This window comes from Clupea harengus, chromosome 5 (genome assembly GCF_900700415.2).
Source record: "Clupea harengus chromosome 5, Ch_v2.0.2, whole genome shotgun sequence".
Classification (NCBI taxonomy): Eukaryota; Metazoa; Chordata; class Actinopteri; order Clupeiformes; family Clupeidae; genus Clupea; species Clupea harengus.
Window position 1 is genome coordinate 2,910,001 of NC_045156.1, and position 20,000 is coordinate 2,930,000.

At 49.0% G+C, this 20,000-nt stretch overlaps 1 protein-coding gene across 1 annotated transcript in view; it reads right to left on the reverse strand.

The window, feature by feature from the left end:
- eif4g3a (eukaryotic translation initiation factor 4 gamma, 3a) overlaps positions 1–20,000 on the reverse strand; it is a 63,006-nt gene that overhangs the window by 11,359 nt on the left and 31,647 nt on the right. Inside the window, exons 6-22 of the mRNA XM_031567142.2 lie at positions 19,182–19,202; positions 16,141–16,323; positions 15,793–15,904; positions 15,345–15,448; positions 15,006–15,128; positions 12,042–12,156; positions 9,896–10,834; positions 9,223–9,308; positions 8,577–8,859; positions 7,650–7,774; positions 6,067–6,186; positions 5,271–5,423; positions 4,783–4,980; positions 3,842–3,988; positions 2,998–3,234; positions 1,759–1,863; positions 1,184–1,322 (exon numbers count right to left, since the gene is read on the reverse strand). Of these exons, the coding sequence (XP_031423002.1) occupies positions 1,184–1,322; positions 1,759–1,863; positions 2,998–3,234; positions 3,842–3,988; positions 4,783–4,980; positions 5,271–5,423; positions 6,067–6,186; positions 7,650–7,774; positions 8,577–8,859; positions 9,223–9,308; positions 9,896–10,834; positions 12,042–12,156; positions 15,006–15,128; positions 15,345–15,448; positions 15,793–15,904; positions 16,141–16,323; positions 19,182–19,202 (3,190 nt within the window). The remainder of the gene's footprint in view (positions 1–1,183; positions 1,323–1,758; positions 1,864–2,997; positions 3,235–3,841; positions 3,989–4,782; positions 4,981–5,270; positions 5,424–6,066; positions 6,187–7,649; positions 7,775–8,576; positions 8,860–9,222; positions 9,309–9,895; positions 10,835–12,041; positions 12,157–15,005; positions 15,129–15,344; positions 15,449–15,792; positions 15,905–16,140; positions 16,324–19,181; positions 19,203–20,000) is intronic.

Genomic DNA, 20,000 nt, shown 5'->3' on the forward strand with positions numbered 1-20,000 from the left:
AAACTATCAGCCTAGTAAGTACATAAAACGCATGAACCTTTAGTATACCGAAACTCAATGTGTCCACTGATCAGGGTCTTTGTGGTTACAGCAATAATTAGATTGGAACGATTCTTTCCAGCCAGCCAGCCAGATAATCCATTAACTCTCTTTGAGAGATCACACTCGCCAGCTCCTTCCAGCCATGCAGCAGGCTATTGATCATCAATACAGCTGTGCTTCAACATCTTTGATATGGAGAAGAGTGAGCAGAGCAGAGTCCTCGTCGGAGTCACCAAACCACCGGCGGATGATTAACCACACAAACCTTTCCTACTGTCCCTGTGGCTCAGCGGGAAGAGGTAGGTGCCACCAACATGGCTTAGATACTCGGGAAGCACACCGATGCACTTCACTATTATACTGTTAAAGACTGACTCAAAGCGTCTGCTACATGAACAAGTGTAAATGCTCCTGCAAACCCCTCACAGCAGCCAGATACATGGAGCTCACTTGGGCTTTTAGGAGCCTTGAATGCCACTTCAAAGTACTGGCAAAACAAAAAACAGTTGGATTAAAAAAAATTGGAATCCCTACCACAAGACTTCAGCTCCCGTTCCAAACACTTTCATTATTTTATCCCGTGTAAGATTTTGTCCCATAATTTTCACATCCTGTGTGAGCTTATTTGGGGGAGCTTTTGGTGGCTAGGCACACACACCCAAACCAAGGGATGGGGTGTCTTACACACTCTGCTTGCTCTGTGTATGGGGAGAAGCAACCCCGCCCCTTTCCACATTTTTCAGGGCTTGCGGATCAGGCAAATCATCAGCTCTTCGGCTGTGTGGACTTCTAATACACGTAATACCCTTTTCCAAACCCGCATCCATTAATTTAATGTTCCTGAACCCCAAACACAGCACGCCATTTTATAATGACTATCAGTGAGGTCAATATTGAAGCTACTGCACTCCAAAGAGAGAGCTCTGGAGAGAGGTAGAGAGAGAGGGGGGGAGTGCTATAGATAGAGATAGCTAGGGTGAAAGCGAGAGAAAGAGAGAGCAGGTCAGAGAGAAAAAGAGGTGTGGTGACTCCGGTGCGCTCCATCCCTAAGCCCCTAAGAGGATTTGGCCGTGGTGAGGTGTGTTGCAGTGGTGCTGCTGCTGCTGCTGCTGCTGCTGCTGCTGCTGCTGCTGCTACTGACCTGGTCTCCTCTTGCTGTCTTTGTTGAGGAGTTGCTGGTGCACCTTCCTCTGCTCCTCCTGCTCCTCGATCTTGGCCTCCTTGTGGATCTGCTCGATGGTCTTGGGGCCTTGGTCGGCCCGCCGGGACACCCAGTTGTGCTGTGAACCAGACAGCAGGTCAGTCAAATCAAGCACAGAACGCACCACACAGAGCAACAAAAAAAAAAAACCTCATCGCAGATGAATGTCATCTCAGCTTAAATACTGTTGAGCATGTGTGTCTGTCTGTGTGTGTCTGTGTGTGTGTGCTTTGAAAGATGAGTAACTCACATTAACAACCCTTTGGTCATTATGAGTTTTACACCCAGGGCGCGCACATACAAAACATGATAAAAAAAGTGCATTTCTGAACGGAACTGAATGAATAACTGTAAATATAGATGTCATACGTGCACTTTCAGTGGCCTTCACTGTGAAGCCAGATATGAACTGCAGGAAGCTACGGTATCGATCCTGCTCAGCGGCCCCTTCCCCTCGCCCACTAGTTCAGCCTCCTTTCATTCGCTCTGAGGTGAGGACAAGGAGGTCAACTCACCAGCCGGAGGTCGATGATGTCCTGCAGCATGAAGCGTATCCGTGACGACGTCTTTCTTTCCTTCACGATCTTCTCCATCTGGTTGAAGTACTGGTCCATGCGAGGCTGGGGTAAGAGGAAGAAGACGGAACAAAAAAAATGGCATTACATCACTCTCCACATTCCTTCTCTTCAGGAAACGGGTCGATTGAGTGACTAAACGAGCGAGGCAATCTAGAAGCTTTAGCTTTATTCTTCATGCGGCGTGACGCAATGATCCACAAGCGCTTGCTTCCGTCCCCTAAGTGCACTATGTCTTCCCTCACCCGTTCTAGTTGGACTACACAGCTTTGGATGAGGACTTCAGAGTTGCTCTGATATATGTGTGCCGCCAGAGTAGAGTCTCATTGAACAACATTAACATAAAACATTTATGACTGTAATAAGGGTGCCACAAAGGAGAAACAGGAAGTTATATATAAAGAATGAAGGAGGGAATAAAACCGATTTAGGATGCTCAGGGATGTAAAAGTGTCTGTTGCCCTTCTTGGATGAAAAAAAACTAGTTTATGCAGCATGCCATAACCACCCAATACCACACTCTCTCCATCCTTCGTACTACATTATCTAAAAATCACTCTAACACACACACGCACTCACAATTGCACTCACACACACACGCTCACACATGCATTGAAACACAGACATAGACACACTCCCACTCCCACTCCTCCCCTCCCCTCTCTTCACCTTCCATCACTCAGGCTGGGTATTGTTTCTCAGTGAATGATTGAGTGAGTGAGCCTGAGTGTGTGTGTGTGTGTGTGTGTATCATTTTGGTGAGTGTGTGTGGAGCTGCGGGGTGTGTAGTTTTCCCTCCACAGCGGGACCCTCTCTCTCGTAATGAGAACCCAGTGTTCATACACATACACTCTGTCTCTCTCTTCTTCTCTCTCCTCTCCTCAATCCCACGTCCCTCTGTACACTTCTATTTCAGTCCATCTCTCTCCTCTCCATTTCATTCTATATGACCATCTCCATCTCTCTCTTTCCTGTGCGTCTCTGTATAAATATTAGGGTTTTTTTTCTCATTCTCTCACACCCTCCATTTCTCTCCAAATTACTCCCCCCCCCCCCCATCTCATTCTCTCAGTATTGGACACACTACCTCACTGCCTCCTCTATAACATGTCTCTCTCCTCCCTCCCCACCCTCTCTCCTCCAGGCATTCAAATCAACCATCCCCCACACCCCGCCTACCTTGGCCTTCTCGAAGTCCAGGTCCTTGCCGATGGTGGTGAGCAGGCGGCACAGGCACTCCAGGCTCTCCTCGTCGTGGTTCTTGAGCAGCTTGACCACGCAGTCGTGCATGATGGCCTCCGTCAGCATCTTCAGCTTGAAGAGCTCGCCGATGAAGCGGATGTTGCCGATGGAGCGCCGCCGCGCCAGGTCCTTGGCCTCCTCCAGCGCCGCCTGCAGACGGTCGCGCTCGGTCGTCTAGAGGCCAGGTGCAGACGGGGAGGGGCGGATGACGGAGGAAAGAAGAGTGGAAGACGGGAGGAAAGAGGGAGGAGTAGTAGGTGAAAGGAGAGGAAAGGATGGAAAAGTGAGAGGGGCATGAGCAGAATAATAAAAGTTGAGTTCAGTGGTCACTCAAATGTATTTCTGCCCATCTCAAATTACACACTTAAAAGAGGACCTAAGAGGATTTCATTTTTTGGGGTCTACTAGAATTTAGATTTACACGCTTCACACACATTCTTTTTCTCATACTGTACATCTCTATTCACTCTCTGTTTGAAACGCTGACTCCTGTGTCTTTAGTGTGTTCTGATTGGTCAGCTAGGCGGGCAATAGGGACTGTGTTACGAGATTGCGTCATCTTGTGTAAAAGGAAAAGGGCTGGAATTCCACCCTATGCACAAAAAGCTATACAAGGACACAAAAGGAAAGGGACAACCCAGAAAAGCATAATAGGGCCTCTTTAACCCAACCGAAGTTATGAGTAAGGTAACACAATCGACTGCAGGTACGGTCTGATCTGAGCCTGTCTGTACGGGGAACTGTAGAACACGGTGAGTGATGAGAGAGAGAGAGAGTCTACCGATGTGGCCGCTTCCAGCTCCTTCTGCTTGCGCTCGAACACCACGTCGTCCACCTTGTCCCGCTCAAACTCCTTCTGACAGCGGTTCAGCAGCAGCTTGCGGAAGTTCACCGTGGTGTTGGGCTTGTCCGTCATGGCCACCTTCAGCTGCATGTGCAAGAGAGGGCAAAAAGGAGTTTGTAAATGTGTGTGTGTGTGTGTGTGTGTGTGTGTGTGTGTGTGTGTGTGTGTGTTAGTTTGTTTCTTTTTACTATTATTTGATGATTGTTTGTGGGAAAGTTTTTATAAAGATAACATCTTATTAAAATGAAACATTCCCATGGAAGGGGAGGAAACAGTGAGTGAGAGAGAGAGAGAGAGAGAGAGAGAGAGAGAGAGAGAGAGAGACAGAGAGAGAGACAGAGACAGAGACAGAGAGAGACAGATCAACAGGAAAGGGCAATCCAAGGATACACAGCTGGCTGAGTAAACAAACGGGAGAGGCCTAGTGACAAAAGCAGACCACAGGGAGCCCAGAGTTCAACACGGGCAGACATCTGAGACCCTTCAGGGGCACCGCCACACAGGTGGGGGGAGGAGGGGAGGGGTGCTACCTTTGTCCCGGGCAGCCATTTAGTTACTGAATGACCACTGACTGAATGGGCACTGGGCTATTAGGGATCTCAATGGGACCTCTTGGAATAACGCAGGGATTACTTCAGTGCCAACAGGATCAGAAGGACGCAGGCATCACCCTTGCCAGGCAGAATCTCATGTACCCCTGCACCATTACTGTACAGAGACTCCAGGTGACCAAACAATACGACTGGGCAAGCAAAGCGGAGCCCCTATTTGCCCAGGCAGCTGGCTAATGACGTTGTTGTTGTTTACACATGCCAGAGCTGAGTGAACCGTGCGCCCCTGGATAGAGAGAGCGTAAGGGAGGCGACCACGTGACCTACCGTCGCCAGGCAGCGGCACATGTTGGCGTAGGCCACGGAGAAGCTGGGCTCGTCGATGGCCTTCTCGAAGACGAGGTCGATGACGCCCTTGAGGCGCTCCTCCGTGTCGATGGTCAGCTCGCTCACCTGCTTCATCAGCTGGTTGAACATCTGCGGGGTCAGCTTGTTCAGGATGCTGCGCACCTTACGGAAGAGGTCCTGAGGGAAACGAGGACACGCGCCATACTCAGTTCCTCACGCCATCAGAGAGGGTGAAATTGCACGTGTGTGTGTTTAGGGGGTTTCCAGATGCATAGGTGAACATATTTTGTTATCCTCAAATTACCCAAGAAACACACATTCAGACTCTCTCACATCAGGACACCATGGGCCACAGCCTCACAACTTACATCACACACACACACACACACACACACACACACACACACACACACACACACACACACACACACACACACACACACACACGCCATGTGTTCCCTTCTCACCTGTGTCTTGGAGCCCCCGGTGTCTTCACTGGCAGCCTCCCTCTTCAGGCCGGGCTTCCATGCGTTCTCCGCCTTCTTCAGCTGAACGTCATCGACCGACACGTTCATGATGATCTTACGGGGCGGCGGCCGACGCGGGCACACACCCAACAACTGAGGAGGGGAAATGGAGAGGGGGAGAGAGAGAAATGGAGAGGAGAGAGAGAGAGACGTGAAGGAAAAGAGGGGAAATATTGGGCAGGTGCAAAGAGAAGTGGGAGAGAGAGTATGAGAGAGGGAGCAAAACAAAGGGAGAGAGAGGGTGATCACAGCGTCAGCAGAAGTAAAGGAAGGACATGTTATTTTATCTGAAGATGAGACTTGGTTTGAACCCATGACTTCGGGGTGGGCAGCTGCGAGATGCTGAACCTCAGAAGTGAAATGTTCTGGTGGCCAAGGCCTTAGTGATCCAATCAACACACGTCTATTACGTTCTCTTTCAGCAGCAGCCTCCATTAGACAAGTCAGGACTCTAAAATGGAAATGATGGTCCCATTCCATTCTCCAGGACTTATTTACCTCTGCAACTTTAACACTGAACAGGCCTGTCTCTTATTAGTCTTGCAGCCCCAGGAGTATATGTTTAATGCCATGGCAGAGTACAGAAGCATGTGTTTAAGCATTTATATCAGTCTGTGGGTGCATATTTGATGCAGAAATGTCACCATGTGTGTGCATTAGTGATTGAGTGCGTGTGTGTGTGTGTGTGTGTGTGTGTGTGTGTGTGTGTGTGTGTGTAAATGCTCTTGGGACTCACCGGAGCACCCCTGCCACCCGAGTTGGGGCGTCCGAAGTCGGCGAACGCGGGGGTGAAGTCAGGGCCCCTGGAGATGACCCTGGGTTCCGGCGCTCGGCTGGGCAGTTTGTTCTGGTTTATCTGGGGGAAAAGCAGCACAGGGGCCTGGATCAGCACTGCAGTGCCATTGATCTCCAGCAGGGGGAGGCGGCGTGCACAAACCTCTTCCGGCAGATGAATGGGAATGGCAGAGAGCTCTCCACCCCTCCCCCCTCTGCTCTACTCTCCCTACTACCCCGGTTCCACACTGATCCAAAAGCTAAGAAGCCAACCCTCTCTGTCTCTCTATCTCTCTATCTCTCCGTCTCTCTCTTACTCACTCACTCTCTTTCTCAGTATCAACAACAGATTACATAAAGTGTACCCCATCAATCTTGAGGCTACACCCAGGAGGAAGAGGGCAGAACCAGATGTGAGGGCAGAACCAGTGTGAAATCTAAATAGAACTCAAACAGACAGAGAGAGAGAGAAAGAGAGAAAGAGAGAGAGTGACGTGGGATACAGAGAGACAGTGAGACACAAAGAGGGAGAGAGAGCGAGAGTGACAGAGAGGAGAGAGAGCGAGAGTGAAATGGGAAGTGAGAGTGTGACAGGGGGAAGGAATGATTGAGTGAGAGAGTGTGACAGGAGAGTGAGCGAGCGAGGACAGCTGAGCAGGACCACACAGGCCTCTGGAAGTTCACCTCGGCTCAGGAGCCTTGCCCTGATGGGTTGGGGGAAAGTGAAACCAGGAACCTTCAAGGGAACAGAAAAGAACCTCCCAGCCCGTCCAATCCTTTAACACACACAGCACGCTGCCAGCGTGTTTGTTTCAAGCTCTCCGTTTGAGGAGCGAAATTATCCCGTCTGCCAACTCTGACATAACCCTACTGCAATTTTTTTTTTTAATGAAAACAGGACGTTTGTGTGTAGGGAGAGATGGCGAGAGGGAGAAAGTGGAAGAACTAGACAGAGACAGAGACAGAGACAGAGAGAGAGAGAGAGAGAGAGAGAGAGAGAGAGAGAGAGAGAGAGAGAGAATGTGTAGCTGGATGAGATATGACCATGTTGTATTGTCCTCTTATCACTTGACAATCTTATCAATGTGGATCTTAACAGCTGTTCTCCTGGCTGGAACCACAGCAGGAATCCAAGCTGAAAAGCTGACCGTGTGTTTCGCCGAATAGCTTTGACCAGTGGAATCTGTGTGCATGTGTGTGCTTGGATGCGTGTGTGAAAGTCTTTCCGGAACATGCTGCTCATCTATGATCAGGTTTATGTTTATTATATGTAGTGAGAGTAAGAGTGTGTGTGTGAGCTAGTGTGTGAACATTTTAAGCAACATGTTGCTGGTATGCGGTAGGTCATGAACAACGGCCACTGTGTGTGTATGTGGTGTGTGAGTGTGAGTGTGAGTGTGTGTGTGTGTGTGTGTGTGTGAGTGTGAGTGTGTGTGTGATGTGGCATGTGTGCAAGAATGTGATGTAGTGTGTGTGTGTGTGTGTGTGTGTGTGTGTGTGTGAGAGAGTGATGTGGAGTGTGTGAGCATGAGAGTGTGTGTGTACCTTGTCCAGCACCACATCACTGATCTGTGGGAGGCCCTCAGGTTTCTGCACACAGGCTGGCATGAATTGGAAGCCCAGCAGGAAGTCCCTGTTGTACTGCCTCTTACCATTAGCCTGCACCAGCTCTGAAACATGCACACACACACACACACACAGACAGGGGAACAAGAGGTCAGAGGTCAGCAAAGCTCTGTCCAATCACAGCACACGTATAAAACACTTGTTAAATCGTATCAAGTCAGGCTTGTCGCATATGTAGCCAGCTTATAGAAGCCCACGGTGGAATATCTAAAGCCTGATTCAAGATGGCCTCAAGACCGCTATCTGAAGAAGAGTTGAATGCTCACATGTAATGACAGTTAGGACACAGGTGTGGTGTGTAAAGCCACATTCCAGAACTAAAGTATATAGAAGCAGATCTTACATAGTAAGGGCCATACTCTACAGCTTGAGTCTTTCTTACTCTCCAGTGAAGCACAGACAGAGTGGATCTGCACTCCTGATTCCTTGTTAGGGGCTTCTATTTAATGCCACTTGCATTACAGTTTTGTACTTTATCCACCCTTGCTGAGCAAATTTACTAACTAACCAGATAAATATAACTTCTCTTTTAATACCGCAGGCATGCAATGCACCACAACTAGCTTACACTTACACATTTCTGTTGTGCGTGTGTGTGTGTGTGTGTGTGTGTGTGTGTGTGTGTGTGTGTGTTTGACAACATGTTTTGTGTTGTGCACATGTTGCTCAGTGGGGTGTGAACCCCATGCAGCCCTTCTTCCTAAGGGCCTACTCTAGCACCTGTGCTATACAAACACACAGTATGTGGCTCCTTGTCAACAGTAATTACAGCTGTCTATCGCTGACAAGCCAGGGATAGAGATAAATCTCCCATGGTGCCTCTGGGTCGGCGTCTCTGCGTCTCACCTTCTTGGAAGAGGTCGGCGGGCGTGGTGGGGGAGCCAGCGTCCTGGTCGCCGGGGGCGATGCCGCTGTCGTTGCCGCTGTCGTTGCTCTCCGTCTCAGACACGTGGGAGGCCCCGTTCCTCATGGGCTCCGTCTCGGGCTGGCCGTTCTCCTCAGGCACCAGCGGGGGCCGGGAGTCCCGGGGGTCCTGAGGGTCCGCGGGGGCTGGAGGGGGGCTGCCGTGGCTCTCCGAGCCCAGCTGAGGGGCCTTCTCTGGGGGAGATGGCTCTCTGACGGGGCCCTCCTGGAGGGGAGAGGAAAGGAGAGCAATGGAGAGAGGAGAGAGGAGAAGAGGGGAGAGGAGAAGAGGGGAGAGTGAAAGCCAGAAGGAGATGAGGAGTTGATGGAGATGGATGACAGGATGCAGGCCTGTGTTGACTGAGGGCTGGTGTTGTTATTGCAGGGACGCACCCCCGCACGTGTGGAAGTGGTTAAAAATGCCACCAGTGTTACAGAGCTCAAGGCTCTCTGAGGTAGCTGTGTGGGACAAATACACACACACAGACCTGACCACACCTGACATTTACATGATCAGAATCGCACACATAAAACACACACACTTCTGACCAATTTACACTGTCAATATCATCTATACGCTTCCTCATACCTCTCTCTCCTCTGATGGAGCCTCTCCCATGTGACTCCCTTCATTTGGCTTCTTCCAGCTCTTTGGTGCAGGGGCTGTAGATTGGGCTGTGATTGGGGAAACACACACACAGCATTCACTCAGCTGTTTCATCTCAACACACACTCACTCACTCACTCGGACAACTCCAACAACCCCCCCCCCCCCCCCACACACACACACACACTATTCATAACCGCCTCTGACTTGTACCCTCCCGATTTGTGGAGCCCCCCCCCCAGTCCCTCCTACCTGTGGGTCTTAAGTGACATCAGCTGGCCCTAGCTGGTCTGAATCAGAGCACCATTGTCAGGGGGACACACGGAGCCAAATGAGGCTGGACAGTATGGAACAGTGGGAACAGCTGGACCCTGAACACACACTCTCAGAACAGCTACGTTTCTGGATGCTGTTTGGGAACTAACTGTTCCCCCCCCAAAAAAAAGAAGAAAAAAAAAGAGAAGCATAGAGAACAGGGAAAGCACATAGTTGATTTGATATTCCTACCGTCACATTTAATCCTACCACCACTGAAGCAGGCCTACTTGTACAGAACACTTTGTGCAGAAGTACGTCTCTGTGCTACTACTTGAGGTGTATCCGCCCCAGGTGCGCTGGTTCCAGAAGCACTGGAGCGCGGGTCAGAAGCGCTCACCTGCGGTTGAGGTCGCGTCGGGCTGCTTGTGGGCGTCCTCGGTGTCGGCGGTGACTGCTGCCGGGGCGTCTGGCCTGCGGGCGGGCGCGTCGTTGACGTCCGGCGCGACCGTCGCCTCTTTGTTCTGCTTCTCCTCTAGCGCTGGGGGTGGGACCAGCGGGGGCAGGCCAGGGGGAGGAGCAAGGACAGAGGTGGGCACAGGACAGTTAGTCGAAGAAGAGGAGGATGAGGAGGAAGGTGATGAGGAAGAGGATGTCGTAGTGGCGGTGATGAGCGCAGGAGCTTCAGCTGGATGCGGGAATTCGGCGGTGAGCGCCGGAGCCGGTTCTTGAGGCTCGTCTCGGTGGGGTGGTGCTAGGATGACCGCCTGCTTGGGCGCGGCCTCCACCTCCACCACCTCCTCTTCATCCTCCTCATCCTCACGCAGTTCCACCTCCGCGCAGGGTGAGGGCGCCGGAGAGTCCGCCAGGCCGTTGACAGCCTGTGGAGGAGGTGAAGGGGTAGAAGAGGAGGCGGGGGCCAGAGGTGTCTGGGCAACCGGCTCCTGAGGAGACTCCTCAGAGACCTCGGGGCCCGGGGCTGGAGCGGGGGCCGCTGGAGCAACAGGGGCAACAGGAGCAGGTTTGGGCCCCTCTGGCTCCACGGGAGCAGTGTGGGGAGCAGTGTGGGGAGCAGTGGGGGGAGCAGAGGGGGGAGCAGTGGGGGGAGCAGTGGGGGCTACAGGAGAGACAGCGGGGAGAGGAGGGGAGGGAGCAGAGGAAGAGGAGGAGGAGAAGGCTGGGGGCTTGTTTGCAGATTTGCTGCTGCTGCTGTTGCTGTTGCTGCCTGCCTCTCTTGGACTGGGGTCCACGGAAGCATCTGGAAGTGCTGGGCTTGGAGATGGAGTCGTGGGAGGAGGTGTGGGGTCCGGTTTGGGTTTGTCTTCTGTAGCAAAACACACTGCGTACACGTACACGTACACGTACACACACACACACACACACACACACACACACACACACACACACACACACACACACACACACACACACACACACACACACACACACACACACACACACACACACACACACACACACACACACACACAGACAGTGCGAGAGCAGAGATCAGTAGGAGAACAAAGCCATTAAAACCAGGATCAAAGTTGGGAAGTGAAATGAAAGCGTATTTCAGGAGATGTTAAATGAATATGTGGTCTGGAAGCCCACGCTTTCTTTGCAGCGTGCATCTGACTGAGAGGCAGGCTGCCGATGGAGAGACTTCTGCCTGCAGGCCAAAAAGGTGTGGGGGGTGTGAGCGGCTGTGAATGTCTGTGTGTGCATATGTGTGTTGGTGTGTGTGTGTGTGTGTGAACATAAAGTATGTGTATATGTGCGTGTATTTTCTGGGTGTGGACTGGCCATATGCAGATGCAGGATTGTGCTAATGTGTAATGTCAGCACGTGTGTGTGTGTGTGTGTGTGTGTGTGTGTGTGTTTGTGTGTGTTGACTTAATGTGGACATTCCCAGTCAAAGGCGTGGGTGTCTTTGAATGTGTAGGTGTGTGTGAGTGACCGTGTCTGTATCCAAGTGTGGATATGTGTATGTGTGCATGCTTTGTCCTGGTATGTAATCTGCAAATGCAGTACTGTGCTGATGTAAAGAGTCAGCGTGTGTGTGTGTGTGTGTGTGTGCGTCTGTATGTGGTGCGTGTGTTGAGCCGGTGTGGACATGCACAGTCAGAGGTGTGAGTGCCTTTGAATGTATGTACATGCGTGTGAACATCAACCGAGTGATTTCTGTGTGTCTGTGATGTCCTGCTGTACACTGGCTGTGAGATGGTGCTGATGTGTGAAGTCTGCACCCAGAAGGGGAGGTGGTGCGTCTTCCAACCGGTCTCCTGCGGGCTGTCCATCTCACTGTGCAGGGTTCTACTAGTGCGGGGTATCAGTCTGTGTGTGGACGTGAGTGAGTGTGTGTGTGTGTGTGTGTGTGTGTGGATGTAAGTGAGTGTGTGTGTGTGTGTGTGTGTACATGAGTGTATGTGTGTGTGTGTGTGTGTGTGTGTGTACGTGAGTATGTGTGTGTGTGTGTGTGTGTGTGTGTGTGTGTGTGTGTGTACGTGAGTATGTGTGTGTGTGTGTGTGTGTGTGTGTGATCTGACCTGATGCCGACTGTCCGTCTGTGCTAGCTGGACTCGGTTGTCTCAGGGAGCAGTCAGGGCTGTAGGCTGCTGCACGAGTGGCACTAGGATCTGGAGTGTGACTGCTTCCTGGGTGCTGGGGACACACCAACAAAGGCACACACACACACACACACACACACACACACACACAAACATCATCATTTATGTTAGTCGTTCCTGTAAACACACAGATTACTACAGATACTCCACCATTTGCAAACTGTCACCACATGTCATAAAATCTATATTAACTGGGAGCATAGTTGCGCACACACCGACAAGCACAAACACAACAATTGCATGCTTGCACATGTGCGTGTGCTTGCAAAACACACACACACACACACACACACACACACACACACACACACACACACACAGTGCAAGCAGTTAAGAGTAATTATTCATCCAGAGAACACAAAAGCATGAGGAGAAAAGGACACAGGTGAATGGAGTAAAAGAGAGAGAAAAGAGAGAGAGAGAAAGGAGTGTAGAATAACAGGGGGGAGAAAGAGAGAGAGAGGACCAGACGAGAGTGGTGATAAGAAAAACAGCAATGAGAAGAGGAGGAGGATGAAAGAGAGCAGTAACAGAGAGATGATTAGATGAGGAGAGCAGAGCCAGAGCCAAAGCAACACACACACACACACATACGTCATCATGTCAGACAACCATACACTCAATGATACATTGAAGGGAACAAAAGAGCAGCTACTGTGTTAAGTTCAGCGCTTGCTTGAGCAGGAACAAACAGAAACCCAGAACATACAGGGTTTTATTAAGAGAAGAAAACCAAGGTAACGGCACACACTCACACACACACACACACACACACACACACACACACACACACACACACACACACACACACACACACACACACACACACACACACACACACACACACACACACACACACACACACACACACACAGATCTGGATGGGTTATGATGGGGACGGCATGCTTTGTTTTTTTTCCCTTCAACAGAAAGTTACAGGAATGTATCCTGCTGCCATCTTTATTTTAAGGTCCGTCGCCATGAGCATGGAGGGAAATGACTACGCATCAGTCTGGTGAAACTCAACTCAAACCAGAAACAGCTGAGCCAGACTATGTTTCAAAGGAAACTACCCCGGCACAGGGGACTGATTTAATTAGGAGGTGAGTCTTCACTCAGGCTGTGATGACATGCACGGCTTCGGTAAAAACACTACAAGGTCTGTATCAGGCAATAAAGAAGACTAATCACGCATCTCGGCTGGCCGTGTTATCTGATGGCATGGGGGGGCAGAGTGAGAGTGATGTGTGAAGCCCCGTGGTCATCTAGGCTGGCATGAGGCGGACCTGATGCCCGCTGATAAGGATTAAGAACCCCACGTGACACCCTCTCCCCTCTGCCCACGCCACGGTGCCAGCCTAATCACCCACTCTCACTCTCACACTCACACACGCACACAGGAGCCACTGGCTAGGGACATTTAGACAGACGAAGGCACGCACACAAACATCTACATAATAACACACACAATTCTCAATCAAACATTACTCCAACACACAAAATCACACATCACATGCCATACACACCTGCTTTTAAGCATACATACATACACACACACACACACACACACACACACACACACACACACACACACACACACACACACACACACACACACACACACACACACACACACACACACACACATATATGTAGTAGGATTAGTTTAGCCCAGCTTGAGCTGTGACTAATCCAAAGCAAGGAGAGAATGTAACGAGACTCACGCAGGCTGGGGAGGAGCTTAAGAGAAGATGAAGAGCTTAACAAGAAGACAGGTGTGTGTGTGTGTGTGTGTGTGTGGGGGGGGGGGGGGGGTTACTTGCACCTGAGTGTATGTATGTGTAGGGTTTCCCCTGAATGTATGAAATGGTAGTAGCCTGAATGTGACCTGCTATGAAGTGTGTGTGTGTGTGTGTGTGTTAGGGCTGGGCACACATAACCATTGCTTCCATAAAGCTGCCAGTGTTTGCTTCTCTCATCCTCTCTCTCACACTCTCTGTGCAACCCCACCCCCACTCTCCCTCTACGTCTGCAGAAGCCCTCAAGACATCCGAGTGGCCAGCCCAGGGCCAGAATGTTTCCATGAATTTAAAGAGTTGGAAACAGTATTATTGAATTACATTTACTAAAGACTACTTCAGACCCTTCTCAATAAAGTCAGTAGACCCTAAATATATGTATGTACTGTATAATACTACTTTGAGAAATGTTCGCATTTGTATGTGTTAAATCATATTATGCATATAATGTAAATGCTTTAAATAGGTCCATTATTTAAAAAAAAGAAAATAAATAAATGTGAAATAAAAACTATATGCCAACCTATTGATGCAGTTCAATGATGTTCTGCAAAACATTGTCACTACAGTGGCAACTGAACATTTAGCCCATTTCGTAGAAAATACCGATATATATATCATGTATCGGTATTCAGCATAAAAATACAGACATATGATTTTTGGTCCAGATCACCCAGCCCTGGTGTGTGTGTGTGTGTGAGTGTGTGAGAGAGAAAGTGTGTGAGTGAGTGTGTGAGTGAGTGTGTGTGTGTCCTCATGTAAGGGGTTTGAATGTAACAGAAGTGCTGCCCAAGGAGGTTTTGGGGTTATTCTTATTTATGCACAAGACTGTGTGCCGGATATTCCAGCAAGCAGAGTGTGTGTTGATGGCACTTGTTTGTGTGTGTGAGAGAAAGCTTGTGTGTGGACGTGGGGGTCAATTCCAGTGATGTGGGCGCAGTGTACACCCTGAAGATGGTGTGTGTGTGTGTGTGTGTATGTGTGTGTATGTGTGTAGTAGTAGTAGTAGTAGTAGTAGTAGTAGTAGAGGGTGTTCCAGAAGGTGATATGGGTGTGGTGCCCGCTCTGTGGTTGGAGTGGGTACCTGTGGGGGTGTGGGTGTAGTAGAGGCTCGTCCAGCGGGCGGTGTGGGGGTGGTGGAGACTCGTCCTGACATGATCTCCTCAGTGATGTCCCTGCCGCCTTGGTTAGGGTCCCGTATCCGGATCTGGAAGGACAAGGAGCGTGTACAGTTACAGACAGAGATAGTGACTAACTAGATGAGAAGAAACAGAGGAGTGAGCAAGAGGACAGAGAGGGGAAATAGAGAAGGAGAGATGGAGAGGAGGGGAGAGAGAGAGAGAGAGAGAAAAAGAGGGAGGAGATGAAAAGAAAGAGATGAAAGGAGGAAGGAGAGCAGAAGGTGAGGAGGAGAAATACTCACAGGTTTCTTTTCGCGTTTGGCGGGTGGAGGTTGCTGTGGTGTAGGCACTATGATTGGTGGAGACGGGGGATACACAGGCTGACCTGTGTAATATGAAGGCGTAGCTGCAGTGGAGGGAGAGAAAGAAAGAAAGAAAGAAAGAAAGAAAGAAAGAAAGAAAGAAAGAAAAATACAAAGTAAGAAAAAGAGCAAGAGATGGACAAGAGTTCTGCTTCATATTGTGCTTATAGGGATACCTCTGCAACATCATCACTGCAAACACACATCACTGCAGTGCCTTTCTGTGAATAATACAGTAGCTTAGCTCCACTGTGGAAGGGCATGTTGGAGCCCAAATAACATCAACAGAACATTCTACGGCTCCAGTAGTCCAGGGGGGACTATGGATGGAGAGTAAGACTACAGCTGGAGTTCTGAGAAGGAACTGCCCTGTTCTGTGATGTCTTACCATAAGGCGCTGGGTACTCCCCTGGGCCAGGCCCTTGGTAGAAGGTTCCAGAACCCGGCGGCTGCACAGAGTACTGCTGAGGAGGGGCCACGTACGGGGTACTATGTCGGTACTGTGGGGCACGTACACACACACACACACACACACACACACACACACACACACACACACACAGACACACAAAATTGCGTTCAGGGCGGGGCTTTCACCTTAGAAATCACACAGCACTGAGCAGAAAAAGAATCTGAGAAAAACAGAGATATGAATAAATACATTTAAAAAAAGAGAGAGAGTTGAGAGACTGACTGGCTGAGTGTTGAAGTGCGTGAAATGCCCCCCCGCTCCCACCTGTGGGATGTAGTACTGCGCGGCCTGCGGCGCAGGGAAGGGCATGGTCATGGTCATCATGATGGGCTGGTTGGGGGGGTAGACGGCCTGGGCGGGGTTCGCCGTCTGGGAGCCCGGCCGCATAGACGCATTGTTGTTGGGCATGGAGGGCCTCGCCGTCTGCATCTGAGCCCTGTGCAAGAACTGCAGACAGACACAGAGAGAGAGAAAGAGAAAGAGAAAGAAAGAAGAGGGGAAAGCAAGGGAGGTGAGAGAGAGAGAGAGAAAGAATGAAAAGGAAAAACATACAGAGAATGATAAAAGAAAACAGAAGAAAGGGGTAGGAGGGGAAAAAAAAAGAAGAGAGATCGAGATGGAAACAGAGAAGATTATACAGGTGTAATGCCTACTGAGCCCTGAAGTGACACACAAAACAGACTGAGTCAAGCCCTTCATCATTCTAACACCTCTACTGGCGCTGTGGTTTGACATCTCCCATGCTGCACGGCCTTCAGGAGAAAAAGGGAGGGAGAGCGAACGACAGAAGCGGAGTGCCGAAGGGTGGGAGATAGAGACGACAAGAGACAGCCACAAGGAGAGGAGGGAGAGAAAGAGGACGAAAGAGAGAGAGAGAGAGAGGGGAGAGAGAGGGGGAGAGAGAGAGAGAGAGAGAGAGAGAGAGGGGGAGGGGGAGAGAGAGAGAGAGAGAGAGAGAGAGAGAGAGAAAGAAAGAAAGAAAGAAAGAGAGAGAGAGAGAGAGGGGGAGAGAGAGAGAGAGAGAGAGAGAGAGGGGGAGAGAGAGAGAGAGAGAGAGAGAGAGAGGGAGAGAGAGAGAGAGAGGGGGAGAGAGAGAGAGAGAGAGGGGGAGAGAGAGAGAGAGAGAGAGAGAGAGATTGATAGTGAGAGACTGAGAAAGAAGGAGCAGTGTTCTTCTGATATGTTTGACATGGGGAACGTTTTTTCCTTCTCTAAGCACACCACTGATGTACCTGCGGCCTCAGAGGCCACTGCCAAAAGGCCTCATTCCAGCCAGTCAGTTATCCAGCTGGGAACAGGCAGTCTGTGCTGGCATTATACATAAACAAACATGAACACACATGTATGAACTCCCAACTTGCCTTGAGCTCCTTTCTCATCTTAATTAGACTATGGTATATATAGTATATAGATCATAAATAAAAGATTTGAGCCCTATTTTCCCTTTAAACATTTTATTAAACCGCTGTTTGAAAACAAATTAGAAAGACTCACATTACATGGAAAGCGGTCTTCGTTTTCAAAGATTAGCCAGCAGTAATCCTATATCTAAATACAAAATATAGTAGCCTACTGCATCGTAATTACACTTAAAAAAAAAATACATTTCCCATTCAAATTCTGCTCTTCTATGAGGCCTACAGGATAATTCAGTTACTGTCCTATAAAACAAAAAATAACAGCTAGCTCTTATAGTTCATATGTAGACCTACAGTATATGTGGTAAATACATATGCAACCTATTGAAAGAACTGTGGATTGTATTTGGCCAATGACACAGCAGGAAGCGGTAGCAAGAAGGCTACTAGTATTAGGCAAAGTAGCAGAACTATGTCAAAGCTATGTGTTAATTCACTGAAGTGAATCGATTATTTAATTATCTTGCATAGATGCAGAATCGTTCATGCAAGCATCGTGATGCATCGATCATTTCCCCCTGTCCTGATTACACAGCCTAGCACTTAGGCTTAATGTCGATGCTTGTGGTGCTGGCAGCATGTGTGTGTATGCGTGTGTGTATGCGTGTGTGTGCGTGCATGCGTGCATGTTTGTGCCTGTGTAGCGTGAAGCGTGCTTAAAATAGCTCAGCAGAAGTCTTAATTACGTTTAACAAATACTGTTTGACTGATGAATTTAAGCAGTGCTTTTGAATACACTTGATTGAAGTATTTTGACAAGATAGTTTCTAGGCAAAACAGCTGATGTGTTCTGTGCAAAACCGCCTGCAGTCTCCTAAAGACACCAATCAGTCAGTCATTCATATGCCTCAGGTCAATAACAAGCACCTACCTCAAATACACAGAACACTAGGGGTTTATTATAGTCTAACACTAAAGTTCACTCCACGCACCAAACCCAAAGTATGCATGCATGCGTGCTGAATGTAGTGTGTGTGTGTGTGTGTAAATCTTGTCTGTGTGATGTGTGTGTTGTACATGCGGGGTGTGCATTGTATGTGTAGTGTGTATGTGTTTAACAGCAGAGCTCTGATGGAAGAAAAGGGCGTGGTGTCTAATGTATCTAGTGAGGTCAAGCTGTTTGCAGAGCCATGTGTTTATTGGGGTCATCCCTTAAGATGCACACAGACCAAAAATAAGCGCCATTAGTCAACACACGCACACACACACACACACACAAACACACACACACACACACACACACACACACACACACACACACACACACACACACACAGAGAGATTCTACATGGACACATGAAGGAGCATAAGTTTACAAAAAATCCATATGGTATGCCTGTGTGTGGTGGCACTGGGACCAGACTGTAGAGTTGTGTTAGCCTTAGCTTCAGGCCATCACAGCATTCATGTGCATCCCATAATATGACAGAAACAGATACGCTCACACATATTTACGCTAACAGCATTAACATGCAGTTCTCATATCAGACACGCAACTTTCATTTTTTTTTGATGAAGACAACATGCTCTCTACCAAACCAATCAATGCTGGAAGGGAATGCATTCAATGGGAGGAAAGAAGAGGAGGGGAGGAGATGAAATGCACGTGAAGAGATAAAGTCACCGGAATAACAACAAGAACGGTCACCGAAAACCAGCTAATGAAGAAACGTGTGGTTTGGTAAAATGAGAATGAAAATAGACTGAAATGAAGGCAAGCTGTTTGATGGCTGGTTAGTTCTGGGGAGGAGGTGATATATGGCGGCCAGGTTGGTCGGGAGGCCTGAGGTTAGGTCATTATAGGGGTCAAGGGTCATTCTGAGGTTAAGGGTCAGGGGCTCTTCCTCATGCCATGCAGCTAGAAACTTCTTAGAGATGTGTGGTTACCTGGATGGGCCTGAATCCTCCCTTGAGTGTTGAAGCAGAAAAAAAACAGAGAGGCTGATGGGAAACTTGCAGTGCGTGTGGACAAATAGAAGCGCTTTCTCGCGCACACACACACACACACACACACATACAGATAGGCATATACAAACTTGTACGTCTATGCACATGTACATTCACATTACAAAGGCAACCCCCCCCCAACACTCAAATGCAGTATGGGCAGACACACATCACACAAAACTGAAGCACATCATAGACAGGCACACATACACACAAACACACACCCAACTGAAAGCATCTATGGTTAAAAGTAGCAAACTCTTTATCATTCATAAGACCACACATCCGACATGCCAGCACTAGCGTCTTGTGAGAACCTGTTGTGTCTGTACACATCCGTTTCCCAGTGTGCTTTAAATACTTGAACTGAGATAGCACCCTCCACAGGCCAAAGTCAGCACAAGAATCATCTGCTGTGTTACAGCACAGCACAGCACAGCACAGCACAGCACAGGCACCCAACCAGCCCCACCCATTCAATCCACTGTCACACTATAGCAATGGTTCCCAAAGTTTTCATGCCAGGCCCCACTCTGACAATGACAACAAAAAAAAAAAGCGGACACCCATCAGCTGTTGCATAGCTTTTCTTAAACATTCTTTCTACATTTGAACAGCCAACATTTTCAATTTCATATCATCAATCCGTTACATGTTTAATTAAAAAAAGAAAAAAGAAACATGCTTATTAGCTGTTGCTTAGCTTTTCTGTAACACTGTTTCCAAATTTGAGCAGTTGAACATTTTCAATTCATTTAA